Here is a 26321-nt window from a genome sequence, read left to right on the forward strand (position 1 = left end):
CGCACTTTGAGCTAACGTATGCTGCTAAAGCGAAAGATTCTAGAGCACGTAAGTAAGGGCATTAGCGTTCATAACTTCTTAATCTATAATAGCACATGGGCCAAAGTGAAAATCGAAATTTATAAACCGATGAATTTTGCTAATGATTATTGTTAACGATGTGTTATATTCCGGCTCTTCACACAAAACACTCAAGATTCAATGCAGAAGTGATCGATAATTGTGGGACTTTTTAAAGGTTGGCATTGTCACTTAGTATTGTTTTAAATTATAGTTTATTACAAATAGTTGTTAATAAATGTCGGTGAAAAACAATTGTATACAGCGATCAAATTTTTTTGCTCAGTAACATGTGACTGAAGAGTTGTTACTCAATTCAAATTGAAACGTAACGACACATAGGAATTTACTGCATACACATCTTATTGATATAGTGGATATATAGTTAATTTCTAGAAACTATTCGCGCTTTTTTATTTTCATAAGCTAAATATATTAAGTTCAATTCTTAACAATTGTATCTTGGTGTAAACTATTGTTTGTGTGAGACATGTCCCGGTTTAGTCTAAGATAGCGTCAAGCAAAGTTCAGGGCTCACTCATTTTGCAACGAATATGTAAAATGATAATAAGTAAACAAGTAAAATGAACTAGAATAAAGTCTGCACAAGTCGTTCTTGGTAGCGCACTGCGTTGTTTTTAGCTAAAACATCCTGTATGAAGATTTGTGGCGTCTGCTTGCCTGTCAGATTCTATTCGAAGAAGTTCTATTCCAGAACTATCGTCTCATTCTACCTACGTCACTCTGGTTTGGCTCAAGAGGACATTTGTGTTATTCTCTATTTTTAATTCTAGTTTAGAAAATAAAGCATCCACCATCTGTATCTTTTTGCTCTTATTGTTCACAGAGCCAGCAAGGACCTCATAGTAGATGGCTTCTTTATTCCCAAGGGGACGGTCATTTTTTTCAACCTGTGGGCCGTGCTCAATGATCCATCACACTGGAATCAGCCGGAAAAGTTTGACCCGAGTCGATATTTCCACAACGATGAATCTATGGTGCCCAAAAAACCCCAGAACTTCATTCCATTCTCAATAGGTAGGTACCGACTACATTCCGACTGCTTCCTCGAGCAAACAGATGAGTTCCAAATGCTTGTATGTAATTGTGAAATTGTAGCCTGAACATTGTCCCCGAGCCTAAAGCAGCTGATTAATTTAGAGGGAAAATATTTCTTCTCTCTACGTGACACGTGCGACTATTGTTTGACAATGATAAATCTACCATTACTAGGATATAAAAACGATAATATTTCTCGTCGTCACTGGGGAGAAGACGCAATTGTAATGAGGCGACTCGCACAATTAGTATGGACGGCCACAGTCCTTGTTTCAGCGGTGCTGCTCAGCAGGCCAGCGTTCGGGAGCGCAAAGCCCAACTTCGTCAGCATCGTCTTTCTTCTTCTTCCTCTCCTTCGTCGGCGCTAGCTGCTGGGGCACCAAACCCGAACTCTCTTTCTTACAATACCCCCGGGGTGAAAAGGCGCCAACCTGGCGGTCTAAGGGCACAAGACGATAGCTGGGTCGCAGTAGGGCTTCAGGCGGTCTATGTGCGCAATTTCACGGCTGCGGCGGCGGTGATCAGGCGAAGGCGTGATGGGCTCGACGAGATAATTCACTGGGGATGTCTGCTGAACAACGCGATAGGGGCCCTGGTATTTGCGGAGCAATTTTGTAGACTGCCCTGAGCTGTAGGAGAACACCCAAAGCCAAACCAAGGACTCAGGAAGATATGACGGCGGCAGACCGTAAGAAGCGGCGTGGGCGCTTTTCTGACGGTGCTGGTCGTGAGAAGTAAAGGAACTGGCGAGCTGACGGTATTCTTCGGCATGCGCAGCGGCCTGAGAGGTGGTTGTAAATTCGGTCGAATCGGGGTGGTAAGGGATTATGGTGTCCATGATGCAGGAACGCTCGCGTCCGTAGCGAAGAAAATACTGGGAAAAGCCAGTAGTGGCTTGCGTTGCAGAGTTGTAAGCGTAGGTAACGAAAGGTAGAACGCGATCCCAGTAGGAATGATCGGCAGAAATACACTTGGCCATCATGTCACCTAGAGTCTGGTTCAAGCGCTCGGTCATGCCGTTCGTCTGCGGATGGTACGAATACGTCTTGCGAAGAACGATATGACACTCTCGAAGAAGGGCTTCCACGACGCCAGACAAGAAGACGCGACCCCGATCACTGAGCAATTCCCAAGGCGCACCGTCACAGAGAATGATGTTCTGAAGTATGGCGTCTGAAGCCATCGCAGCTGGTAACGGGGCAGTTTCCGCATAGCGCGTGAGATGATCAATGACGACGATGATCCAGCGATGCCCTGCGGCAGTGCTGGGAAGTGGGCCATAAAGGTCAATTCCAACACGGTCGAATGGCCGGGCTGGACAAGGTAACGGTTGCAGAGGAGCAGGTTAGTGCGGTGATGGGTTCTTGCGACGCAGACATTCCAGGCAAGAGCGTATGTATTGGCGGACAAAACGATACATACCCCTCCACAGAGAGAGAAATGAATTTTAATGAGGGAAAGGTGGAGAGGTCGGCCGGTGGTAACATGGCCCTGGCCTGCTACTCCACACAGGGGAAAGGGAAGAGGAGGAAAAGGAAAGTGCGAATGAAGGCTGATGATAGCATGATACTATGAGTTTCACGGGTGATGTCTACACACACACTCACACACACCTCACTGGCTGGCACTCGCATCGCGGTTAGTAGACGCACATAACTCATAAAACTGGTGTCTGCAACACAAACACCGACACATGTCATTAACCATGTAGGTTGTGCACAGGCAGTCACAGACGAGTATCCAGACCTGTTTCACACAAAAAGTTGAGCAGTGCCTTTATCACACGCCACCAATCAGAACGTCGCGTCCTGGCGCCCAGAAGAGTTTCCTCAGAGAGAGGGCGAGAGTCCAGTTGTTTCACGGTTGCCTCCAATGTTCTTATTGCAGAAGTATAGTTCGGGCAATCGCAAAGAAGGTGTCCAATAGTCTCTGGAGTGTGGCACTGTGCGCAATTTGGGTTACTTTCGATGCCGATCTTGTGAAGATAGTGTTTGGTGTAGGCAACGCAAAGCCGTAGCCGGTAGAGTAAAGTCCCATTACGTCGCACCACCATAGATGGCAAATGTAATTGTGAGCCAGCGTCAAGCTTACAGACGCGGTCCTGTTGATGACTCGAATCATGCCAGTGCGACTGCATTGCCGCTTGCATTAAATGCGCCAACAAGGCTCCAATGTCTGATCTAGAAAAGGCTATCTCAATGAAAGCACCATCACTATGTGCCATCCGAGCCTCGGCGTCAGCACGCTCGTTTCCCGCTATGCCGCAATGGCTCTGTATCCATTGAAACTTTATAATATGGCCGCGGTGCAAAGCTTCGGCTAACAAAAGCACAATCTGCTGAACCAGCTGCTCGGATGCCCTTGGTTTTAGATAAGTTTGTACGACCTGCAATGCCGATCTCGAGTCGCAGAATATCGTCCATTGCTGCGCTGGCTGGTGACCAATATAAAGGACGGCTTCTCGTATGGCAGCCAATTCGGTTGCCGTAGAGGACGTTTTGTGCATGAGCCTGAAACGGTGACGTGAGGCATTTCCTGGCACTATCACCGCTGCAGCTGAAGAAGTGGTCGTAACGGATCCGTCCACGAAAACATACTGGGTGTCACTATACATAGATTTAATGTATGACAGCGCCAGCTGTTTCAGTCCGACTGTTGGAATGTGCGTCTTCTTTGTTATCCCTGGGATTGTTGTCCGTATACATGCTTTTGGTACTGCCCAAAGTGGCACCTCCGCAATCTGGTGTGGCGCGTAGTTCGAAGGCACCGCATTGCGCTGCATCCAAAGGGCTCTAGAAAAGGCTGCATCTGGACGCACCGCCCTAATGTTGGTCAGGGGGTGATGACGATGCCTGGTCAGATGCCGCAAATGCACACGAAGTGGCTCCTGTTGAAAATAAATTCGTGCTGGGCAGGCGCGGGCCCCATGTAGAAATGTGCCCCATGTAGAAGTTTTACATGTCAAACCCAAGCATACTCTTAAAGCACGAGCCTGCGCGCTTTCAAGCACACGCAGGCCTGATAGTTTGACGCCCGAGAGAACGGGTGCACTGTATCTCCAATAAAACCGAAGGCTCAGGCGGGTGAAAGTTTTCAGCAGACCGGTATGAGCACATTCCGGGTCCTCGTGGTAACTGGCAGAAATGGCGGAGCGGAGATACCTTGGAATCACGAGCAGCCATTTGCGACCATAGGGGAGGTAGTTCCCACAGTATAACAGCTGGTCCAGCACGACAAAGTGGTGAACTAGACGACGGAGGGCTCTAGAAGGGAGACGCGATGAGCGGTTGGCTAAGAAATCCAGAAGAGAAGTAATCCAAGGATCCTTGCGCTGTTCAGAAGCCATATGAATAGCGTCAAGAGAAGGTGACAGGCCGGATATAGATGTTGGGTCAGGATCAGAGGTCGCAGGGGAGCGCGAGAGAGCGTCGGCATCGGAGTGTTTACGACGGGAACGACAAATGACCCGAATGTGTCTTAATCTTGTAAACGGAGAGCGCTACGAGCGAGGTGGCAAGACGGATCTTTGACGACAGCCAGCAAATGGCATGGTGATCTGTAATGACATCGAATGGGTGCCCTTGTAAGCAAGGACGAAATTTTGCGATCGCCCCAATAATCGCCAAACATTCTTTTGCCGTGACTAAATAATTAGTCTCCGCTTTTGTGAGCGCACGGCTCGCGTAAGCAACGACATACTCATTGAAACCAGGTTTCCGCTGAGCTAGAACGGCACCGAGACAAATGCCGCTGGCGTCCGTGTGGCGTTCTGTAGGCGCCGAAAGTTCAAAATGGCGCAAGATCGGGGGAGAGGTGAGGAGCTGGCGCAGCATTGAAAAAGCTTCGTCGCATGCAGTGGACCAAACCGACAAATCGGGGCTGCCAGCGAAAAGTTGTGTGAGCGGGGCAATAATGGTAGCAAAATTCTTGACAAACCGGCAAAAGTAGGAGCCAAGTGCAAGAAAGCTTCTGAGTTCTTTCAGGGATGTGGGGTTCGGGAAATGAGCAACTGCGCGGAGCATGGCAGGGTCCGGGAGTACACCATCCTTGGACACGCCGTGGCCTAGGATTGTCATGTGTCGGGCGCCAAAGCGACACTTTTTCAAGTTGAGCTGCACGCCAGCGTCACTGGGACAGCGAAGAACACTCTCAAGGCGGAGAAGATGAGGCGGAAGATTCTGGGAGAAGATAATAACATCGTCCAAGTAGCAGAGGCATGTCTGTCATTTAAGCCCGTGGAGGATGTTGTCCATCATTCGCTCAAACGTAGCAGGCGCGTTGCAGAGACCAAATGGCATCACTTTAAATTCATACAGCCTACCAGGCGTCATGAGAGCTGTTTTCGGGCGATCGACATCGGCCATGGGCACCTGCCAGTACCCAGAGCGCAGATACAACGAAGAAAAGTACTCCGCTCCCTGCAGGCAAGCAAGCGCGTCATCTATACGAGACAGGGCGTAGACATCCTTCCGAGTAATTTTGTTTAGCCGGCAGTAGTCTACGCAGAATCTAATGGAGCCGTCTTTTTTCTTGACGAGCACGACCGGAGGAGCCCACGGGCTGTGAGAGGGCTGGATCACTCCGCGGTGTAGCATGTCGTTCGTCTGTTCATCAATGATGCGGCGCTCAGAGGTGGAGACGCGGTAGGGGCGCTCGCGCAAGGGTCCGTGGGTGCCAGTGTCGATATGGTGCGGAACCACTGTCGCACAAACCAGCGGTGCTTGGTGAGAGTCGAAGGATGCGCGGATGCGCTGCAGCAAAGCGATGAGCTGGGCACGTAGGTGAGGTGCTAGAGCGGCATCGACAGAATGAGAAAACATATCCGGGGAGGGCTAGTCGGCGACGTCGACTGGAGGAGTGAGGGCGTTGATGCCATGGATATCATGGTCATCAAGGACAGGAGAAGCGTCGTCGAGATTGATGACATCAACCGTGCCAACCGATCCTCCCCGAAGTAAAGCGGTGGGGAAAAACGACGGATTCGCGACGTACAGGGCGCCACAACCACCAGAAAGTGTGAGCACGGCATGCGGGAGCATGAGAGGTTTCAGGGTGGGCAAAATTGGGAGAGGGTGAGTAAAGGACAGTAGCGTCAGAGAAGACAGCACAAGTCAACGGCACAATAACAGAAGAGAAAGCTGGTACGTCGATGAGGTAAGCAGCAAGAATAGGCGCGGAGGCAAAAGGGGAGGGGTCCAGAAGAGCATCACACAGCGGCGACAAATCAATTTGAACACGTGCACAGTCAATGATGGCGGGATGCGCGGACAGAAAGTCCCACCCGAGGATGATGTCGTGAGAGGAGCGGGCGAAAACGAAGAACTCAGTAGTGTAGGAGAGGCCTTGGATGACTAGGCGGCTGTGCACGCTGCCAGAGGGCGAATGGCGTCAGCGCTGGCGGTGCGAAGCGAAAGGTCAGAAAGTGGCATGGTCACTTTTTTAGTTTCCGGCAGAAGATTGGACTAATGATAGCCACGGCAGCACCAGTGTCAATAAGCGGGTCAACAGAAACTCCTTCAATGAGAACTTCAATAACGTTTATAGGAGCGGTGATAGCGCATGAGACGGTCGTTGACGGCGCAGTTCTTGTCTCCGGAGAGAGCGAACGGCGTCGAGGAGACCGCGACCGATGGGTTCGGTTGTAGGAGTCGGAGCCAGACGGAGAAGGATCCTGAGGTGGCAGAGGAGAACAGACAGGGACGGAGGGCAATGGAGCGTCGTACGCCGGCGAGCGCCCGTAGTCGTGAGGACCGGATCCGCGCGTGCGGCACCAGCGGGCCACATGACCAGCGACACCGCAGGCATAGCATATCGGGCGGTTTTCTGGGTTGCGCTACGGATTCATAGGGCGGGCACCGGTGCGAGGCAAAGGATGGTTAGTGATTGGCAGTGCAGGGGCGAGTTGCGACTGAGGGTTCACTGTGACAGGTGGCTCTTAAGTCGGAACAACCGGCTGAGGTAGTGGCCGGATGACTGCTTCAGCATATGTCAACGGTGCAGTGACCACAGGAGGAGGATTAGTGGGTAGCAGGACCTCAGCTACCTGCTCCTGGATGACACGCTGAATAGAAGGCGACAGCGATGGCGTTGGGGCGGGTTGGCAGGTAACCAGCGATAACTGACGGCCACCTCCTACGGCACAAACTGCTTGATGTGCTGAAGAAGGGTCGCTTTATCGTTAGCACGACCGCCTACCGCCAAGCTCTAAAGGTTATCGTCCGGGCAAATGGCACGCCGGGTGACATGACGCTGTTTGCGGAGCTCGTCGTAGGTCTGACAAAACGAGACGACGTCGGAAAAGGTTTGAGGATCTTTTGAAATCAACATTTGAAATGCGTCGTCCTCAATCCCTTTCAGAATGTGTGATTTTGTCAACCTTGCTCATAGATGGATTGAGCCGCTTACACAAGTCAACAAACGTCCTCGATATAGCTGGTGAAATTCTCGTTATTCTGCTGGGCACGACTGCCAAATGTTGTTCGGCACGAAGTTTGCGAACAGCGGGGCGGCCGAAGACGTCAGTCAAGCCGGGTTTGACAGCCGCAAGGTAGTAAAATCTGCTTCGTGGTTACGGAACCATAAGTTGGCGACGTTGGTCAAGTAGAAGATGAGGTTCGTGCGGTTAACGACGTCATCCTATTTGTTGTGAGCGCTCACGCGTTCGTAAGATTCGAACCATTCTTCTAAGTCGGTATCGTCAGTGCCTCTGAAGATCGTAGGGCCGCGCTGAGGGATGGCACCGGAAGAGATGACAGTTATGGGGACAGGCTGGGCAGGTTTGCCGGGATGTCGGACGTCGTGGTAGAGCCTGGTAGCCTACGTATCGTGGCATAGCTCCAAGGGGATAACAGGCAGCACCTCCACCAAGTGTAATGAGGCTTCGCGCACAATTAGTATGGACAGCCACAGTCCTTGTTCCAGCGGTGCTACTCAGCAGGCCAGTGTTCCGAAGCGCAAACCCGAACTTGTTGTTGTTAGCCTTTGAAAAGATGGCACATACCCACACTGGGGGATCGACCAAGAATCGAGAGGAGAGGTTGCTCTTCACCTGTACATATTAACGGCAAAAGAAAAGCACACGGGAGAGCAGCACCAGGGGAGTCTACCACTAGGAGGGCAGGGAGTGAAAAATGGTAGGAGTTTGGATTGGAGACAGAGAGAAAGAAAGAGAGAGAAAAAGAGATTAATTCGAAATATTATAAAGCATAAAAACGAAAATACTGTAAGCTTTATCAAGGCAGTTGATGAGATTCGTCAGCTTCGCCTTACTTCTTCTTCCTCTCCTTCGTTGGCGCTAGCTGCTGGGTCATCAAACCCCAATCTCTTTCTTACACAATGCATTATATTAAGGAGAGCGTAGACATCCGCCACAGTGTTTCAGATGATTATTCTGAACGCAAATTATGACTGAACGCAAATTGAGCCTGTTTGGTTTCGGGACACCATTGAAGGCATTATCAGGGTAAACAAACGAGAGAGGAAGAAACTCGGCTAACGTAAACAACGGACGCGAGCGCCTGAAATAAACGGCACAGATACCAGCGCATACTACAGCGAAAAGATCTTATCGGAACATCTTATCGAAACCTCTTATAGGAAACTGCAGTGGTGGCTTTCGGTGAGCAGTGAACACGAACGCACGTGAACACAGCTAAACGCACACCAAACCCAAGATGACGAAGGGAGCGCGAGCAAGGAATGGTCACATGACAGCTCTCTAATCCGCCCTCACCGCCGCGGCACAAGCACCGGCTCCAGCCAAGCGTGCTACGATCCGCTTCTAACAGACGTGTGTGTCCACTGAAGCCGTCGCACTAGCCGCTTTTGAAAAGCGGGACCGAACGATTGACTATCCTAAACTGACCAGCGTGCCACGGTGGCTAAGTGGTTATGGCGCTCGGCTGCTGACCCGAATGTCGCGGGTTCGGTCCTGGCTGCGGCGGTCGAATTTCAATGGAGGCGAAATGCTAGAGGCCCGTGTACTCTTTGATGCCAGTGCACGTTAAAGAACCGCAGGTGGTCTAAATCTTCAGAGCCCTTTATTCCGGCGTCTCTCATAGCCTCAGTTGCTGTAGGACGTTAAAGTCCCAGAAATCAAACCATACCTTTATGCGGTTGCATTGACTGGCTCTACATGGCGTTCTTTCTGTCATCCGTGGATTAGTCTACAATGATGCGCGTCCACAGGAAGCTAGATGGCGAAGTGAAAACGCGTCAGGCGTGGAGCGAGCGCGTTAGCGTTGTGAAAAAATTGGCTACGGTTTTCTCTGGTTAACCGTAGTTGAATTGGGAAAGCAACTTGGCACGTGGTCTACGCAGCGTCTCATTCCGACGCTCTCGAGAACTCAAACCAGTCTCCTCCGCAGTGGAAGAATCACTCCTGCACGTGGCACGACTTCTTCTAGCCGTACCTTCGTTACGACGCTTCTCTAGTCGTGCAGCTGCGTTCTTGTGCCGTCTCTTGAGCGTGTTGTCTCGTCATCTCTTCGTTCTTTCGTTGTTGCCTCTGTTTCGTGCTCTCCGCAACGACTAGAGTCCGCTATTGTTGTTGTTGCGACTGAAAAAAAGACGAAAACCAATTTGCACGGGCCTGCCGACTGGCTCGACCAGAGCCACCATCGCTGCCACGTGCAGATAGAGGAGAATTGAAAGACGTGAGAGGAAATAGTGAAAGAACAGACACGCGTCGCAACAACCGCGTCCGCCGAAGTAGAGCCACCCGCTGTAACAGATACGCCAAGAATATACTGTGGCGAAGCGCATATATATATATATATACCCTCCACGAAGCGACAGCGCCTCTCCTTCTGCCCCAACGGAGCACACCTGGTGGAGCGAGCGGCGACGGCAGCGGCGTCGACGGTGGCGCCAACTGTTGGAGAGCGGCTGCGGCGTTTCTAGGCAACGGCGGCTCAAGGTCGTTCGTGGGCAATGGCATGCTTCTGAAGTGCGACCACGCAATGAGCCGAGCTGGCTGGCGGTCAAAGGAAACCGGCGTTTCTTTTTTTTACTTACGAGCGACGTCACATAAGCTCGACTGCCTATGTTAGCCACCACTGGCATCACCGTGGCGCAAATTAATAAAGGCATAAGAGCAGCATAGCTGCTGCCGAAGCAGTCGACGTCGCTGCTTCGGCGGACATGGTTGTTGCGATAAAAGCCTTGTCACTAGATTCTTTCCCATAGCTCACCATGAACTGCCTTCCGTCTGCACACCGCAGCAACAGCTAACCAGCTGCAGCCAGTCGATTCGGCCTTGAACGTTCCTCCTGGCTATGTTCAGAGCGGCCGCACAGCACCGCGAGCAAATCCTCTTAGCTGCCGCCCCATGTTCACTTCACGTCATTCTAAAACCGCTAATTTCATAAGGCAGCCACAAACCGCAGAGATAACGTTCCAAACGATGACGCAGGCAACACTGTGTTGACACTGACACAAACACCTTTCCTTTAGAATACGCTGTGTTAAGCTATTAGCGTACCCGTTTGTGAATTTTAGAGCTGAGCTCCTTGGCACCCTTTTCAGCGTTTCGTGGCGTCGCCGTTGTCCGTTGTAAGCAACAGTGCATACCATAGTTGCACTTGAAGGTGCGAAAGCAATGGAGCTAGAGCTTGGGAAGCAGAGGGAAGGCGCATAACTGCCCTGTTGAAACAATGGACACCTCAATCCAGCTTTAAGCTTTGCGGCGGTAGTCACAGATGTGCGCTGCATGCGTTGGCATTGACAACGTTTTGCCAGAAACGTGGCGCTTAAGCCATATGCCGTCGTCGTTCATTGTGTTTATTGGCATTGGCGTTAACAACGTTTTACACTCCGATCATTTTAAGGAAAGGAAGTGCGCATAACTGGCTCCGTAGTACCCGTATGGGCTACTTGGTGTACATCAGGCATGTACATCAGCGTTGTACTGTTATTCACTTCTCCTCGTGTCTCGTAGTTTCGCTGGGGAAGTTATGTCTGATGGCTCCCTGGGTCAGTGGGTGGCTGAATCACGCTTGTAGGTACGTGGGGTGATGAGAGAGAGAGAGAGAGAGATGTGGCTGCATGCGTTAACGCTGACAAAGCTGAGTGAACTTTCGCGATCAGCCATTAACTGCCACCTGCCAGGGTGGCTGGTTGTGTGGGCACTGTAATGTAGATTTAAAGGCAAAGAAAGAGGAATTGCTTACCACTTATACGGAGGAACATCCCGTTTCTGTCGCTCGTAACGCCTCCAACGGCTGTGTCTCCCTCGCGAAATACTTGTATATACCTCGCCTTTGATAACCAGGCATTGGTGCAGCAAGTCGAGCATATATCCATCTATTTTTCCTACCACAAAGCTTCCTTCAAGAGAATCAAGAACTGTTTGTGAGTGTTTCTTGAAGAAGGAATGTGTGAAAAATAACAACTTGTCTGTAATTGCACATACATGTCTTCCTCAAATTCTTTGCCTCAGTCTGTGGAAATGCTAAAAGAGGTCATGAGCTGCACTCAAATTTCGCATTTCGAAGTAACGTAATCGTCGCCAATTTTTTCTCACCCGTGTCTTTGTCTTCCTGCTGGGAAATGCCAGAATTTTCGTTTACTTGCATATCCTTGATTTTTGCTCTAAATAATCCGCACAAATTACTACAGTTGTACCGAATGGTTAGTTCGTATCAGCATTGTGCCAATGCACTTTGGCGAGAATTTCTCTGCCTCCTTTGAGATACCCCACCCTCACTACTCCATCCACTCCGCAATAATCTGCTGCAATAGATATTCAACGCCTAATCCTTAATGCTCGTTCTCCCTCAGTTTCATTGTTTATTGCGCAGTTGCATGCATGCATCTGCGCTCCTTACTCTTCTCTGATCGCTGTTCTTTGATGAGTGAACTCTTTTTCCGGTCAGCTGAAGAGATATGTGGTTCCCTCACCTTTTCTGCACAGACAATTTGCAGCCTTCCAGCTCCATTCAAGGGTTTCAAATGTAGTCTGCGCTTTTTTCCACCTTTTGTATGAACGACGTCCGAGTGTTGAACACAGTGTGTAGCGATAAGCACGTTAACAGCAGGATAGCTATGACGTCCGTTCTTCCGAGCTTCAAATTTCTTGATCCTGCTGCTCTGTTGCAGTGAGCATCTGATCTTCGAGCGGCATGGAACATATTTTGCGGAAACGTGGAGAATTTATTTATTTGAAATTTTGCGTCATGGTGGGCTCAGATAACTCTATTTATCGGGGTAATTGAACGTCTTTTTATGCGACATATATCTCTCGTTAACGCATTCCTCTTATAGACATGTGCAGTATTTGACGCGTAACTTTTGAGCCCCCACGTCCCCATGACAATTTTCTTCGTCTGGTGTTCTTGAATTTCATCATCTTGTGTTCGCGCAAAAAGTCCGGGTTGATCGAAATATCCGCGACGGGTATCAAAGAAGGGTATTAAGATAACCGTATCATTGTCTATGGTTGCGCCAGTAGCTATGTTTTAATTGGGCGAACTTGTGGAACCCAAGAGATGTCTGCATAGCCATGATAGGGCAGTGGCAACCAGCACCCTCTCTGCGCCCACAGAACACTGCTGGACAGGACAGGAGCGAAGTTAGGGTGCCTAGGGACGGACGCGTATGCTAGCGCTGCCTCCAGTCTTGCCGTGTAAGACCCAGCTACTATGTTTGTTTTTGTTAGATGGCGCGGAAACGATGTTCTGCGTAAAGTGACTAATTCTGTGATTACCTGCGGTCTCTATATATTCCTGTCACCCAACACGTATAGGTAATACATAGAGGGACTGCGCTTCGCGTATTGTCGTCCAAATGATGCGTGAAAAAGTGCAAAGCATGTTGGTTGGTTTATGGTGTTTAACGTCCCAAAGCGACGCGGGCTATGAGAGAGGAGGTAGTGGAGGGCTCCGGAAATTTCGACCACCTGGGGTTCTTTAACGTGCAGTGACATCCCACAGTACACGCGCCCCTGGAATTTCGCCTCCATCGAATTTCAACCGGCGCGGCCAGGATCAAACCCGCGTCTTTCGGGTCAGTAACCGAGCACCATAACCACTAAGCCACCACGGCGGCTTAAAGTGCAAAACAGGAAGGGCGTCGGGCAAGTTCACACAACCTCTCTGGCGCCATTCACCAAACGTTAAGGGGTCCATGAAAGGATGTTCGAGGTTGCCTATAATATGTTTGCATTATCTAGAATACAGGCCACTCAGCGTTCGTGCCGCGTACTGCACCTCAAAAGAAACCGATCATTTAAAGTATATTTTAAAAATTAGCGTTTCCGCGCCTCACGGCGACCTGCAGTGCCGAGCTTTCGTCCGAATCCGAGCAACGCGCCATGCCGCACTCTTTACGTAACCAGCGAAAGGCTGTCATTGGTTCACAATGACGCCTCTTTCTGACGTCATACAGCTCCCATGGCCGCGGCCGCAAGCTCCGCACCCTCATCCCGCGATCGTCGGCAGCCGGCAGAGGGACCGAGTGGGTGGTGCCGGCGGAGGCGCCGACAAGCCAGCGCGCAAAAACTGACAAAAGAAGAAAGGCGCGAAGAGGAGTAAATTCAACTTTCGACAGGAGATAACTAGCTTTAACAAAACGCTTTAAAAAAAATCTTGCTAGAAAATATTTGTAAAGCGGTGTCCTTTAACATCCTAGGCATGCCGCAAGTTTATTGGGATCCCCTTTAGAGCCTCTTTAACAAAAGGTAATGAGAGTTGTGGACTGGAAAGACATGCAGGTAAAAGTTTATAAATGAAGGACATCATGGAAATTTTTGATTCGATTATGAGTTCGCGTTGTTATGTGACCAAGGAAAGAATAGCAGCGCATGATTGCGGCCATAAGCACTCGGAATCAGGAAGGGGAAAGAAAAAATGTGAAAAAAAATTCGGAGGAGGTACTTGAGCTCCGCCTTTAGGGTATGACGTGATAGCGTTATTGGATTAATTCTCATATATGCGGAATTAGCCATTCTCTACTTCAAATTAATACATTTGTGGCAGTCATCGTATCACTCCTGACGCAGTGGTGCAGCGGTTAAGCTACGGACGGTGAAACGGACGCGCGAGCGGCAAATCACGTAGAAGCGCGGCCGGGCGCCTTGCCGAAACGCGCGGTACTCAAGTTGCAGTCGCAGTTCGTCGGTATATCTTTCTCGACAAACCCAGTGCCACGAACACCAGCATGGCTTCTGCGCACAACGAACGGGCAGCAAGCCGCAAGCTTCGTGTTGAACGCATGTTGGATGTGCGCTGCGTTGTTCGCCGCTTGACGTGCGACTCCTGGGTCCCCGCACGGCCCCACTGCGCCCGAATGAGACGAGCGGGAGGCGCTGCCGTTGTTGTGGTGGTAAAAACGTTTATTTCCTCTGTAAACAGGTAGTTACATAGAGGTTGTTCTGGGGTCAGGCTGAGTGTCGTTCCCTTCACAAACACTAGGTGGAGTCCATAGTACGGGACCCCAGGGGCTTCCACTGCCACCATTGCTCGTTCACAATCATAGCCTTTTGGGCTTTCAGGTCGGAACATGCTCGTAGGGTCGCCTCCCAGTCCTCCCGGGTGGGGTTTGGGTTGGGAGTAAAGGCAGGGTTGGAGGAGTGCGCCCACGCCATGTGGTGTTCGTGATGAGGCGGAGGAACAGGCCTTCTTCCGCTCTCGTTAAACCTTTACATGGGTGGGGGGGGGGGTACATTTTATGTCTATTTTGGTATAGTTGACAGAAGCCAACAGCCACAGAAACCAAGGGGCACAGGGGATTTTTTTCTTAAAGTAATTTATTTATTTTGTGGTGTTGATCAATTTAGAATATTACTGAATATGTTATCGCTTAAAGATAATTGATTAGAAAAACAGAAGAAAAAACAACCACATGCCGCCGGTGGGATCCGAACCCACGACCTTCGATTTACGCGTCCGGTGCTCTACCTCTGAGCTACGGCGACGGCTGTCAATTCTTCTGCTTTCGGGGGTATTTATGTTTACAAGTAACCTAACCTTGAGAGTGTTCATCAGCGCCACCCACGTTCATAAGCGGTGGACGTAGAACGTCCTGATTTACCGCAGGTGTGACGTAGAACGTCATCGAACGGAGAGGGTGGAAGCTGCGTGAGAACCCTCTTGTGCTTCCTATGGCATCAAGGCTGCCAGAATCGAGGCCCTCATTATTTCCCTGAAAGTGTAGGCGGCCGTGGCTTCCGCTGCTTCTTCAAAGGAGGCGGGGGACGGGGTTGCTCGGTTAGAGAGCGCGCGGGCGGCTGCGTCTGCTGCCTCGTTTCCTCCTAGCCCCGAGTGGGCTGGAGCCAAGACTATGAAGCGGTGGGATGCACTTCGTGCTTTCGAGCTGTTTTGCAGTAGCCGGTAGGCCAGGTACAGGACCCAGCGCAATTGGACGTTCCGACACGCCCCTCGCGAGTCGGTTATGATTGTGTTGGAATCAGTGTTGCCGCTAACGCGATGGCGACTTCCACTGCTTGGGTTAGGTTTCGAGGTTCGAAGTTGAGCCCGTTCCCCATTTTGGACTCGTGCGCTATCTGTTGGGGCAGTGGCATGCTGTTGAAAACATTTATTGAGAAAAGTAAAAGAAAGTAAGAAAATGAAAGGTTACAGAACGGGTGGTGTCCTCATTTCAGGACCCCAGTGGCTATCGCTGCCGCCCGGGCTTGTTTGATCAGCTGTTGCTGAATGGCAAGGTCCGAGCTGAGCAGAGTGGCCTCCCACTGCTCCATTGTTCTAGGGAATTTTAGATCCAATGGTTTTGGCCCAACGCACCCACTTGTAATGTGGTATGTTGTGGGATGTTCTTCGCACCACGGGCAGGAGCCTTCGTAACGGCCCGAGAAAATAATGTGGTACTTATATGGATTAGGAAAGGTGTCGGTCTGGAGTTGCCTCCATTCGCGCGCCTCCTGAGCATTTAGCCTTTTATGCGGTGGGGGGTATTGCTGGCGAAGCGTTCTAAAGTATTGGAGCCGTGCACTGTAGGCAGTGGGGATTTCGGGGGTGGTGGTGTCCTGGTCGGGGGTGTCTGTCGCTCGGTTGGTGTGCCCTCGAGCTGACAGGTCCGCGGCCTCGTTTCCCTCGAGCCCCGAGTGCCCCGGAGCCCATGTGATTTCGTGTCGGAGTTCGGAATTGTGTACAGGGGAAGTCGTTGCAAATACGGACAACTTTTTGGGGATTCTTCCTGCGAGAAGAAGTCGACATGCCGCCTGGGAGTCCGACACAATCTTCACTTCTTTGCCGTGCGTATCTCCGTATTGGACGGCGAGCGCTATCGCGGCCGTTTCAGCTTCGGTGACCGTGCAGTGCCTCAGGGAAACGCTGGCCACTTCCTGAAATGTCGAGTCCACCACTACTGCCGTGGCGCGCGTGGCGTCTCTGTGTAGGGCGGCATCTACGTATAGAGTATTGAAGCTGCGGGCAACTGTGCGCTTTAAGTAGTCGATCCGAGCGTTGCGTCGGCCCTCGTTGTGCGAGCGTGACATGTTCTTGGGTAGTGGATTGACGTGGACTCTATTGCGGTACTTGGGTGAAAGGTTTTCCGTCGACTCGATGACTTGGAGATCGGCCGGGAAGCCGATTCTAATGAGTATCTGCCTGCCGGTTTCCGTGCGAAGGAGTCGCTCTCGCTGTGCGAGGAGGAGAGAGTCTCTGATTTCGTCGAAGGTGTTGTGAAGTCCCAGTGCTTCGAGTTTGGTGTTGGTCGTATACGGGGGTAGTCCGAGGGCGTGTTTGTATGCCGTGCGGATCAGCGCGTCCGCCTTCTTGAAGTCTTGTCTGAGAAGAGCGTGATACGGAAGACCGTAAGAGATGCGGCTGAGGACAAGCGCCTGCACCAGTCTTATTGTGTCTTCTTCTCGCATGCCCTTTCTGTTCCTGGCCACCCGGCGTATCATTCGGGCGATTTGCTGGGTGGCGTGGGACAGTAGCTTGAAGGTGTGTGTGGCTTTGCGGTCGCTTTGTATCCAGAGACCGAGTATGCGGACTAGAGAAGTTTCCTTAACCTGGGTACCATGAAGTAGGACGTTGATCGGGGTGTCTTGGGATTTGTACGCAAACCCCTTGACTCTGATTATTTCTGATTTTTCAGGGGCACATCGCAGGCCGCGGCATATCGCTTCTCTTTCGACGCATGTCGCCGCCACTTGTAGCGCTTGTTCCTTGTCCGCCAAAGAGCCTTTGGTGGTCCAGATGGTGACATCGTCCGCGTACAGAGTGAATCCAATGTCGGGAACTTCTTGCAGGGCCTTTGCCACTCCAATCATGGCGACGTTAAATAGGAGAGGGGAGATGATGGATCCCTGAGGCGTGCCCTTGTTGGGCATGCTCTTGATATCGGAGCGCGTTTCGCCTATGCCAATGGTGGCCGTGCGGTTCGAGAGGAAATTCTTGATGTATTGGAATACCCGTTCACCACAGTGGAGGTTATTCAGTTCGTTCAGGATAGCGTCATGCGAGACGTTGTCGAAAGCTCCCTTGAGATCGAGAGCCATGACGACGTGTTCGGATTCTCTCGGGATGCCGACAAGGACCTCGTTATGAAGAAGGAGGAAGGCGTCTTGCGTAGAGAGACCCGCCCGGAATCCCAGCATCGATGGGTGGAAAAGGTTGTTTTCTTCTAAGTAGTTTTGGAGTCTTGTTTGCACAACTCGTTCGTACAGCTTGCCGAGGCACGATGTCAGCGAGATGGGTCGGAGGGCTTCAATTGTAGGTTGTTTCCCCTATTGCGAGTAGAAAGGGGAGAGCGTGGTGTTAGTGGGCGCCACCTGATACGCTACGTGCGCACCAAGAGAAGAGGAAAAGTAACGGAAACGTACTTTGCTACTTGCTTGACTGCACCTTCTATCATTTTATTGCACATAATTACTAAAATACACCACTGTACATGTCTGCAAAGAATCCTTCTAAGACAACACCATATTCACTAGACGCGCCTTTGTTCATTCCAAACTCTCGAGCTAGCGTGGCGGACTGGTTAGCTCGCTCGTCTCGCATTCCGGAGGCCCTGGTTCGATTCCTAAACTCCACCAATTTCCTATTCGATTTTATTTATTCATGCCTTTGGAGTATTTCGCTCAAGGCCAACGCCGCGACGTCCACGATGACACCGCCTTTTCTGCGAGACGGGGCCGTTAACGCTTCCGCGTTAAAAGAAGAGTATTCTTCCACTGTCTGGCAAGGAGAAGACACTTTACGAGAAAAAGGTTATCAAACTTGTTGGGGAATGCACCTCATTTAGGGTAAGAAGAGTCAGCAGGTGCATATCGTCACGTAGTGGTGACTGAAGTCTGGCGAACAGGAACACAGCGAGAATGTCTTCGAAACAAAACTCTTTATTCGGGCTGACTTGCGCCCGCAAAGAACTGAAGCACTCAGCGGCGGCGTAGCAACAAGCGTGCTCGGCGGTCGTCGAACAGAATGAACGCCGCTGTCGGCCGTGCTCTTTTTAAAGCTGATAGCGAATCTTCGAGATAAAGCTTTAGAAGTTCTAGAACATCCTGGCGCAAACTAGAATCGGCTCCGTCCGGATGCGATCAATCGAGATAATTCTAGGCGCGTCTTGCGTCACAAACGAAGCGATAAAGCGGGGTGCCGGCAGCCTTGAAGCATGAACAAATAAACACAACAAACAAACGCTACAAAGATTCGCGGCATTACTCCCCTCTCAAAGAAGCATCGACTCGATGCTTTAGAACATAATGCGGCTATCAACAATCAAAAGCGGATTGTGCAAAAGTAAACACCGAATGTGGAAACACGGCGTCCTTTAGCGTGCATGATAGGGCTTTAGGCGTACGACATGGACTACTTTGGATCGTACGCAGCGTCGCTGGGATGCAGTCATTTGGTCAGGGACGTCTTCGTAGTCCAATTCACATGGCCGACGAAGAACCTTGTACGGGCCGAAATAGTGTCGCAAAAGCTTTTCGCTCAATCCTCGGCGGCGAATGGGCGTCCAAACCCAGACTCGGTCTCCTGGCTTGTATTCCGCGTTGCGTCTTCGTAGGTTGTAGCGTGTGGCGTCGGTCCACTGCTGGTCTTTGATCCTTAATCAGGCAAGTCTTCGGGCTTCTTCTGCGCGTTGTAGGTAGGCGGCAACGTCGACGTTTTCTTCCTCGGTAATGTTCGGCAGCATGGCGTCCAGCGTGGTCGTGGCCTCTCTGCCATGGATGAGCCTAAAAGGCGTCATCTGAGTGGTCTTCTGCACTGCAGTGTTGTAGGCGAAGACTACGGAAGGCAAGATGACGTCCCAGGTCTTGTGTTCGGCATCGACATACATGGCGAGCATATCGGTGATGGTTTTGTTGAGGCGCTCGGTGAGACCGTTGGTCTGCGGGTGGTATGCAGTTGTTCTCCACTGGCTGGTTCGGCTCTAATGGAGGATGCCTTGCGTCAGTTCCGCCGTAAATCCTGTTCCTCTGTCAGTGATGAGCACATCGGGGGCGCCGTGTCGGAGAAGAATGTTCTCCACGAAAAATTTGGCGACTTCTTCTGCTGTTCTGTTCGGTAAGGCTCTTGCATCGGCGTAGCGGGTCAGGTAGTCGGTCGCTATAACGATCCACTTATTTCCAGATGTTGATTTCGGGAAAGGGCCAAGCAAGTCCATGCCGATCTGCTGAAAGGGCCTTGAGGGGGGTTCAATGGGGTTCAGAAATCGTGCTGGTCGGGTTTGAGGGGTCTTTCGTCGCTGGCAATCTCGGCAGGTTTTCACATATTGTGCGACATCGGCTGACTGTCGGGGCCAGTAATACTTGTCTTGAATGCGGCGGAGGGTGAGAGAAAACCCGAGATGTCCAGCTGTCGGCTCGTCGTGTGAGGCCTGAAGAACTTCTCTGCGGAGACTTACAGGTACAACAAGGAGGGAGGGTGTCTTGTTCGCTGCAAAATTCTTCTTCACGAGGACATCGTTCTGTAAACAAAACGAAGACAATCCTCGCTTGAACGAGGCGGGGGGTGAATAAACCTTGCCTTCCAAGTATTCGATGAGGGATTTTATGTCGGGGTCCGCGCGTTGCTGTTGTGCAAAAGAGCTGGAGCTGATGGGTCCCAGGAAGGCGTCCTCATCGTCGTCCGGCGGCGGTGGATCTACAGGGGCTCGTGACAGGCAGTCGGCGTCAGAGTGCTTGCGTCCGGACTTGTAAAAGACGGTTACATCAAATTCCTGGAGCCGCAGGCTCCATCGAGCGAGGCGGCCGGAGGGGTCCTTCAAACTGGCGAGCCAGCACAGTGTGTTGTGATCGCTGACCACCTTGAACGGTCGTCCGTACAGGTAGGGGCGGAATTTCGACGTAGCCCAGATGATGGCAAGGCACTCCTTCTCAGTTGTCGAATAATTAGCCTCGGCTTTGGACAGGGAACGGCTAGCGTACGCGATGACCTTCTCCACTCCGTCAATTTCCTGAACGAGGACAGCGCCTAGGCCCACACTACTTGCGTCGGTATGAATCTCTAACTCGGCGTTTTCATCGAAGTGCGCGAGGATCGGTGGGGACTGGAAAGGACACTGAAGTTCCTTGAAGGCTTCCACGGCACGTCTGCCTTTGTCAGGTGGGTCAGTGGCTCGGCAATGCGCGAAAAGTTCTTCACAAATCGTCGGTAGTACGCGCACAGTCCGAGGAATCTGCGGACAGCTTTCTTATCGGCCGGTGGCGGAAACATTGCGATAGCAGGTGTTTTCTGCGAGTCTGGGCGTACTCCCTCCTTGCTAACAAAGTGGCCGAGAAACAGCAGCTCTTCATAGGCAAAGTGGCACTTCTCTGCTTTCAAGGTTAGCCCGGACGATTTGATTGCATCCAGTACTGTTCGAAGCCTACGAGGGGGTACGCAAAAGAAACCGGACTAAATTTTTTGGTCGGCGAAGCTTGTGTGGTACCGCGTTTTGCCACTAGGAGCGCATAGAACGAATATTCCAGACTCAGTAAGCCGAGTGCCGTCGTTGAAGGAGGTCAGACTAGTTTAGTCAGAGTTTTAGAGTCACGACTGTTTTGTGTGAATGTCGTTTTTGCAATATCTGATTTTCGTGAACAGCGTGCGCCGGTGAAATTCTGATTTTTGCTCGGAAAAAGTTGAATGGAAACTCTTGAAATATTAAGAAAGACGTACAAGGACGATGCTATGGGGACAACTCAAGTGTTCCTGAATCGAATCCTGAATCAAAGCAACAATCATGCCGATGGAAAACTTCATATTCAACTCGCCTCAAGAAAGCTCGTCAGGTGAAGCCAAACCTGAAAACAATGCTGATTTGTTTTTCGACGTGAGAGGAGTCGTCCATTGAGAATTTGTTCCGCAGGGTCAGACAGTTCGCCAGGCTTTCTACTGGGTTGTTTTGAAAAGATTGGGCAACAGTGTGCGGGAGAAGCGGCCAGATTTGTGGCGGTCGGGTGACTGGTTTTTTCATCATGGCAATGCCCCTGCTCACACAGCCCAGTCTCTACGACAATTTTGTACCAAAAATGGCATGACCCCTATTCCTCAACCCGCATACTATCCCGACCTTGCCCCGTGCTACTCCCTTTGTTTCCTAGAATGGAAAAATAGGTGAATGGAAAGCGTTTCGTTGATGTTGCTGAGGTGAAGAAAAAAATGACGGAGGCACTGTCAAGCATCAGAAAAGATGAATTGAAACAATGTTTTGAAAAACGGAATGAAAGATTCGACAAGCGTATCATTGCAAGTGGGGAATACTTTAAGGAAATTGAAAGTCTGTGCCTAAAATGTGAACAAATAAGTTCAAACAAAAACAAAAAATAAACAAATAAGTTCAAACAAAAACTAAATACCCCCTCGTATTTAGGTGTTCCTCAAAGTTCGAGGCGAAGACAACGACGTCATCTAAATATACCAAGCAAATCTGCCACTTCAGGCCTGCCAGCACTGTATCCATTACTCGCTGAAATGTGGCTGGTGCGGAACAGAAACGAAATCGCATCACCTTGAACTCGAAGAGGCCATCTAGAGTGATGAATGCGGTCTTCTCGCGATCTCTTCATCGACCTTAATTTGCCAGTAGCTGCTCTTAAAGTCCATCGATGAGAAATACTTGGCGTTGCAGAGCCGGTCCAGTGTGTCGCCGATGCGAAGGAGGGTGTAGACGTCCTTCTTTGTGATGTTGTTCAAGTGCCTGTAGTCAACGCAGATTCAAAGTCAACCGTCTTTCTTTATCACTAGAACAACAGGTGCCGCCCAGGGGCTCTTCGAAGGCTGAATAACGCCGTCGCGCAGCATTTCTTCCACTTGGCCGCGGATGGCTTGTCGTTCTCGCGGCGACACTCGGTAGGGGCTTTGGCAGAGAGGTCGGGCGTGCTGGTCGGTTATAATGCGATGCTTGGCAATCGGCGTTTTTCGGACCTTCGGCGATGACGAGAAGCACTCGCTGTAGCTTCGAAGGAGACTGCGGATCTGGTCTTGTCTGTTCCGGGGCAGGGCTGGGTTTATGTCGAAAGCTGGCGAGTTCACTTGGTCAGGCGAATCTTCTACGGATGGGTCGGAGAGCCCGAAGAAGTCTCGTACGTCGAATATTTCGTCGAGGAATGAAAATCGTCGTTCCTTTGTTAACGTGCCGGTATTCTTCGCTGAAGTTAGTCAGCAGTACTTCGGTTTGTCCATTGCGGAAATGTGCGATGCCTCTTGCGATGCCGATTCCTCGGTCGAGAAGCAACTGCATGTTCCCCTCGATAATGGCTTCAGTGGCGCTTCCGTGGCGCCTACGGTGATGATGACGCTTGAGCGGGGTGGGACACTCACTTGTTCCTCCAAGACACTAAGCGCAACGTGATCTTATCTTGGATCGCAGGTCAATGATAGCTTGATGCCCATAAAGGAAATCCATACCCAAGATCACTTCGCGGGAACATTGCCGTAGCACTACGAAGGCCGTGGGATGGGTATGTCTCTTGAGAGTCACTCGCGCTGTGCATCGTCCTGATGGCGTAATGAGGTGGCCCCCTGCGGTGCGAATTTGTGGGCCGTCCCAAGCGGTCGTTATTTTCCTCAGCTGCGCAGCGAATGGTCCCCTCATCACCGAATAATCGGCTCCGGTGTCGACTAGAGCGGTGACCTTCCGGCCGTCGATAACCACTTCTCAGTCGGATGTCCTGGCTCTGGAGTTGAACGTCGTCTTCGGCTTTGGATCACGGCTTCGTCGGGTATGTGAATCGTGGCTGGGGTATGTGGTCGAAGCTTTTCTTGACGGCGGCGTCGTTTTGAAGGTGGTTCGCGACGTGGTCGAGGTTGTCTTTGTATGCGGCGTCGGCGTAGTGGGTGTGGCGTCTTCATACGGCGTGGTCGCTGGAGGATCTTCGTCGTTTCCTCGGCAAGCAACCTGACCTCCACAGGTTGCTTTGTTTAGTTTCCCCTACGGGCGCTAGGGGACCTTCCTCGGACAGCCTCGGCGTAGCTGCGGCCCGGTGATGCAAATCGAGCGGTAGACGGCGACGGGGAGCAGGAAAGACGGCTTCAAGACCCGTACTCCCCTCTGCGCAGGTAGTCGTCGATTTCCCGTGGTCGCTGGCCGGGGAGCGGTCGAGGGGCGTCGATGGCGAAACCTCGCAGCTCGATGCGTCTCTGCGGGCAGTGGCGAAGTATGTGTCCGGCATGGCCACAATGTAAACACAGTGGGCGGTTATCGGGAGTCCTCCACTGGTCGCATTTCCTAGTTCCGTTGCTTCGCTCGTAAGGTGGTCGGGCGGGAGCTAGAGGTCGTCGTTCTTGTAGAGCTGGTGCCCGTCGAAGTGGGATTGGGGGGCCTCGTCGGGGCGCAGGACTGCGTAGTGCGGCGGCATAGTTCATGGCTTCAACTTCCATTGGTGTCGTCTGTGGCGGGGAGCCAGGTGCATGCTGAACCTCTTCACGGATGATGTGCGTGAGCGACGCCACATGAGGGTGCTGCGCCTGCTACGGTGGGGATGGCAGCAGCGGACGAAGTTCTTCGCGAACAATTTCGCGTACCAAATCTCTCAGGTTATCCCCGCTTGCAGGAGTGTCTCCTAGGGGGCTTGCCGTCAGAACTTGAAGTGGTCGGTTGTAGTGACGGGTCCGCGCGTCAAGGGTCTTTTTGACTGATGAAGCTTCAGCTACAAACTCGGCGACGGTTGTTGGAGGATCCCGGATCAGAACGGCGAAGAGTTGCTCCTTCACGCCACGCATCAGGAACGAGAGCTTCTTTTCCTCAGTCATGTCAGGGTTGGCGCGGCTGAAAAGTTGTTTCATATCTTCGACATACGCAGTCACGGTCTCGTTTGGGCGTTGAATTCTTGATTGCATGAGGACCTCCGCTCTTTCCATACGTACGACGCTAGTTACCGTACCCAGTAGCTGCTTCTTGAAGGTCGCCCAGGTCGTAAGAGAAGATTCGTGGTTTTCAAACCACGTTCTGGCAGGGCCGTCCACCGCAAAATAAACGTTTCGAAGCTTAGGGCTGTCATTCCAAACGTTCAGCGCTGCCACATGGTCGTACATGTCTAGCCAGTCCTCTACATCTTCGTGGGGTTCTCCACGGAAAGTCGGTGGCTCACGGGGCTGGCGAAGCCCGACGGGCGTTGGCGGTGCACCAGGTTCCATCGTGAGGGGCATAAGTGGATAGCAGGTCAGCACCTCCATCAGTTGTCACGTAGTGGTGACTGAAGTCTGGCGAACAGGAAGACAGCGAGAATGTCTTCGAAACAAAACTCTTTATTCGGGCTGACTTGCGCCCGCAAAGAACTGGATCACTCGGCGGCGGCGCAGCAACAAGCGTGCTCGGCGGTCGTCGAACAGAATGAACGCCGCTGTCGGCCGTGCTCTTCTTAAAGCTGATAGCGAACCTTCGAGATAAAGCTTTAGAAGTTCTAGAACATTCTGGCGCGAACTAGAATCGGCTCCGTCCGGATGCGATCAATCGAGATAATTCTAGGCGCGTCTTGCATCACAAACGAAGCGATAAAGCGACGTGCCGGCAGCCTTAAAGCATGAACAAATAAACACAACAAACAAATGCTACAAAGATTTGCGGAAATATCATGCTAGATATCAGAGGGCAGTAAGTGCTGGATGGGATGCATTTGGTCCACAATCCCGAGTGATGAATAGCAGTGGTATTGTATCACTGAGTAGGAAATAATATAACAGCAGCACAACGTCAATGCTCGCCATTAGAAAAGAAATTCGCAGGCTAATGAAAAGTTTACATTAAATTGCGTAGAATGCAAATAGCTATTGATGGCAAAATGGTCTAACGAGTAGTGACAGAGGAGAGCTGAGTGGGCTAGTGAACAAAGGTGAGTTAGGAAAGTCATTGGCGAAGCACAAAAAGGGAATTAATTATGAACACGGCATGTAGTGTGAAAAAGAAGTAGCCGATGGTCCCAATATGTATAACTGGAATGATTTCAAGATAGGTAAACGTAGCAGAGCGGCGAGAGAGATTCAAGAGGGCCAATCAGATTACGATATTGGCAGTGGTACGTTGGGCGATACATAGGCGAATAAGGTTAATAATACATAACTGGGAGAGGTCTTTATCAATTCTCCTATTTCTTCCACTGAATATACTTGCTTTTTTCATATTTGCAATAAAGCGTGATGTGCTCTGTTATTATGGCAGTCGTTTTTCCTTCGTACTCCTGGTACTAATTTTGCCATTTTGTGCAGGCCGGAGAACGTGTCCCGGACAGAAATTCGCCATCATGCACATGTTCTTGCTTATCACGTTTGTGCTGCAAAAGTACCGCGTGGTTCTGGACGAACCACTGCAATATGACTGGGAGGATCCGGAGCTGGAAGTACGCAAACTGCTGGACGTCCGCTTCCGGTTCCTACCCAGGAACTTCACTGACTCTTAAGAGCCAACCCTTTTATTTGTACGATGGTTATCTCCAGTATTTTCATTTTCTTTCATTGCTTTAATTTTTCAGTTCTCCGCTGTCTATCTGTGGTGTCCTTTTCGGGCGATTTTTATAATACTGACCAGCCTGCATGAGGAAACGAGAACTATTCAATAAACTATTTGTCCAATGAAAGTATTTTTGCGAGGGCTCGCTGTTCTTGATTCAAGCCTGTGTTTTTTTTTGTTGTTTTTGCTGAGCGGATGTATTGGTTGCACAGCAGCAAACTGCCTCTCCTTTGTACCCTGGTCTTCAGTCATTTTCGTGTGGTAATCGTCAGCATAGAGGCAAACGGCTAATAACGGCTGGTTTGGCCTGCTCAGGATCAGGGGCAAAGTATGCAATGCACATTTGACGGTAAGTAACTGGACCC

General features: G+C 50.9%; 1 protein-coding gene across 1 annotated transcript in view; it reads left to right on the plus strand.

Annotated features, from left to right (window-relative positions):
* LOC149361777 (cytochrome P450 305M2-like) overlaps positions 1-25906 on the plus strand; it is a 42509-nt gene extending 16603 nt beyond the window's left edge. Inside the window, exons 6-7 of the mRNA XM_089568150.1 lie at positions 908-1098; positions 25716-25906. Of these exons, the coding sequence (XP_089424276.1) occupies positions 908-1098; positions 25716-25906 (382 nt within the window). The remainder of the gene's footprint in view (positions 1-907; positions 1099-25715) is intronic.
* The last annotated feature ends 415 nt before the right edge of the window (positions 25907-26321 follow it).

The sequence above is a fragment of the Amblyomma mixtum genome, chromosome 2 (genome assembly GCF_055824585.1).
Source record: "Amblyomma mixtum isolate Tamu chromosome 2, ASM5582458v1, whole genome shotgun sequence".
Taxonomy (NCBI): domain Eukaryota; kingdom Metazoa; phylum Arthropoda; class Arachnida; order Ixodida; family Ixodidae; genus Amblyomma; species Amblyomma mixtum.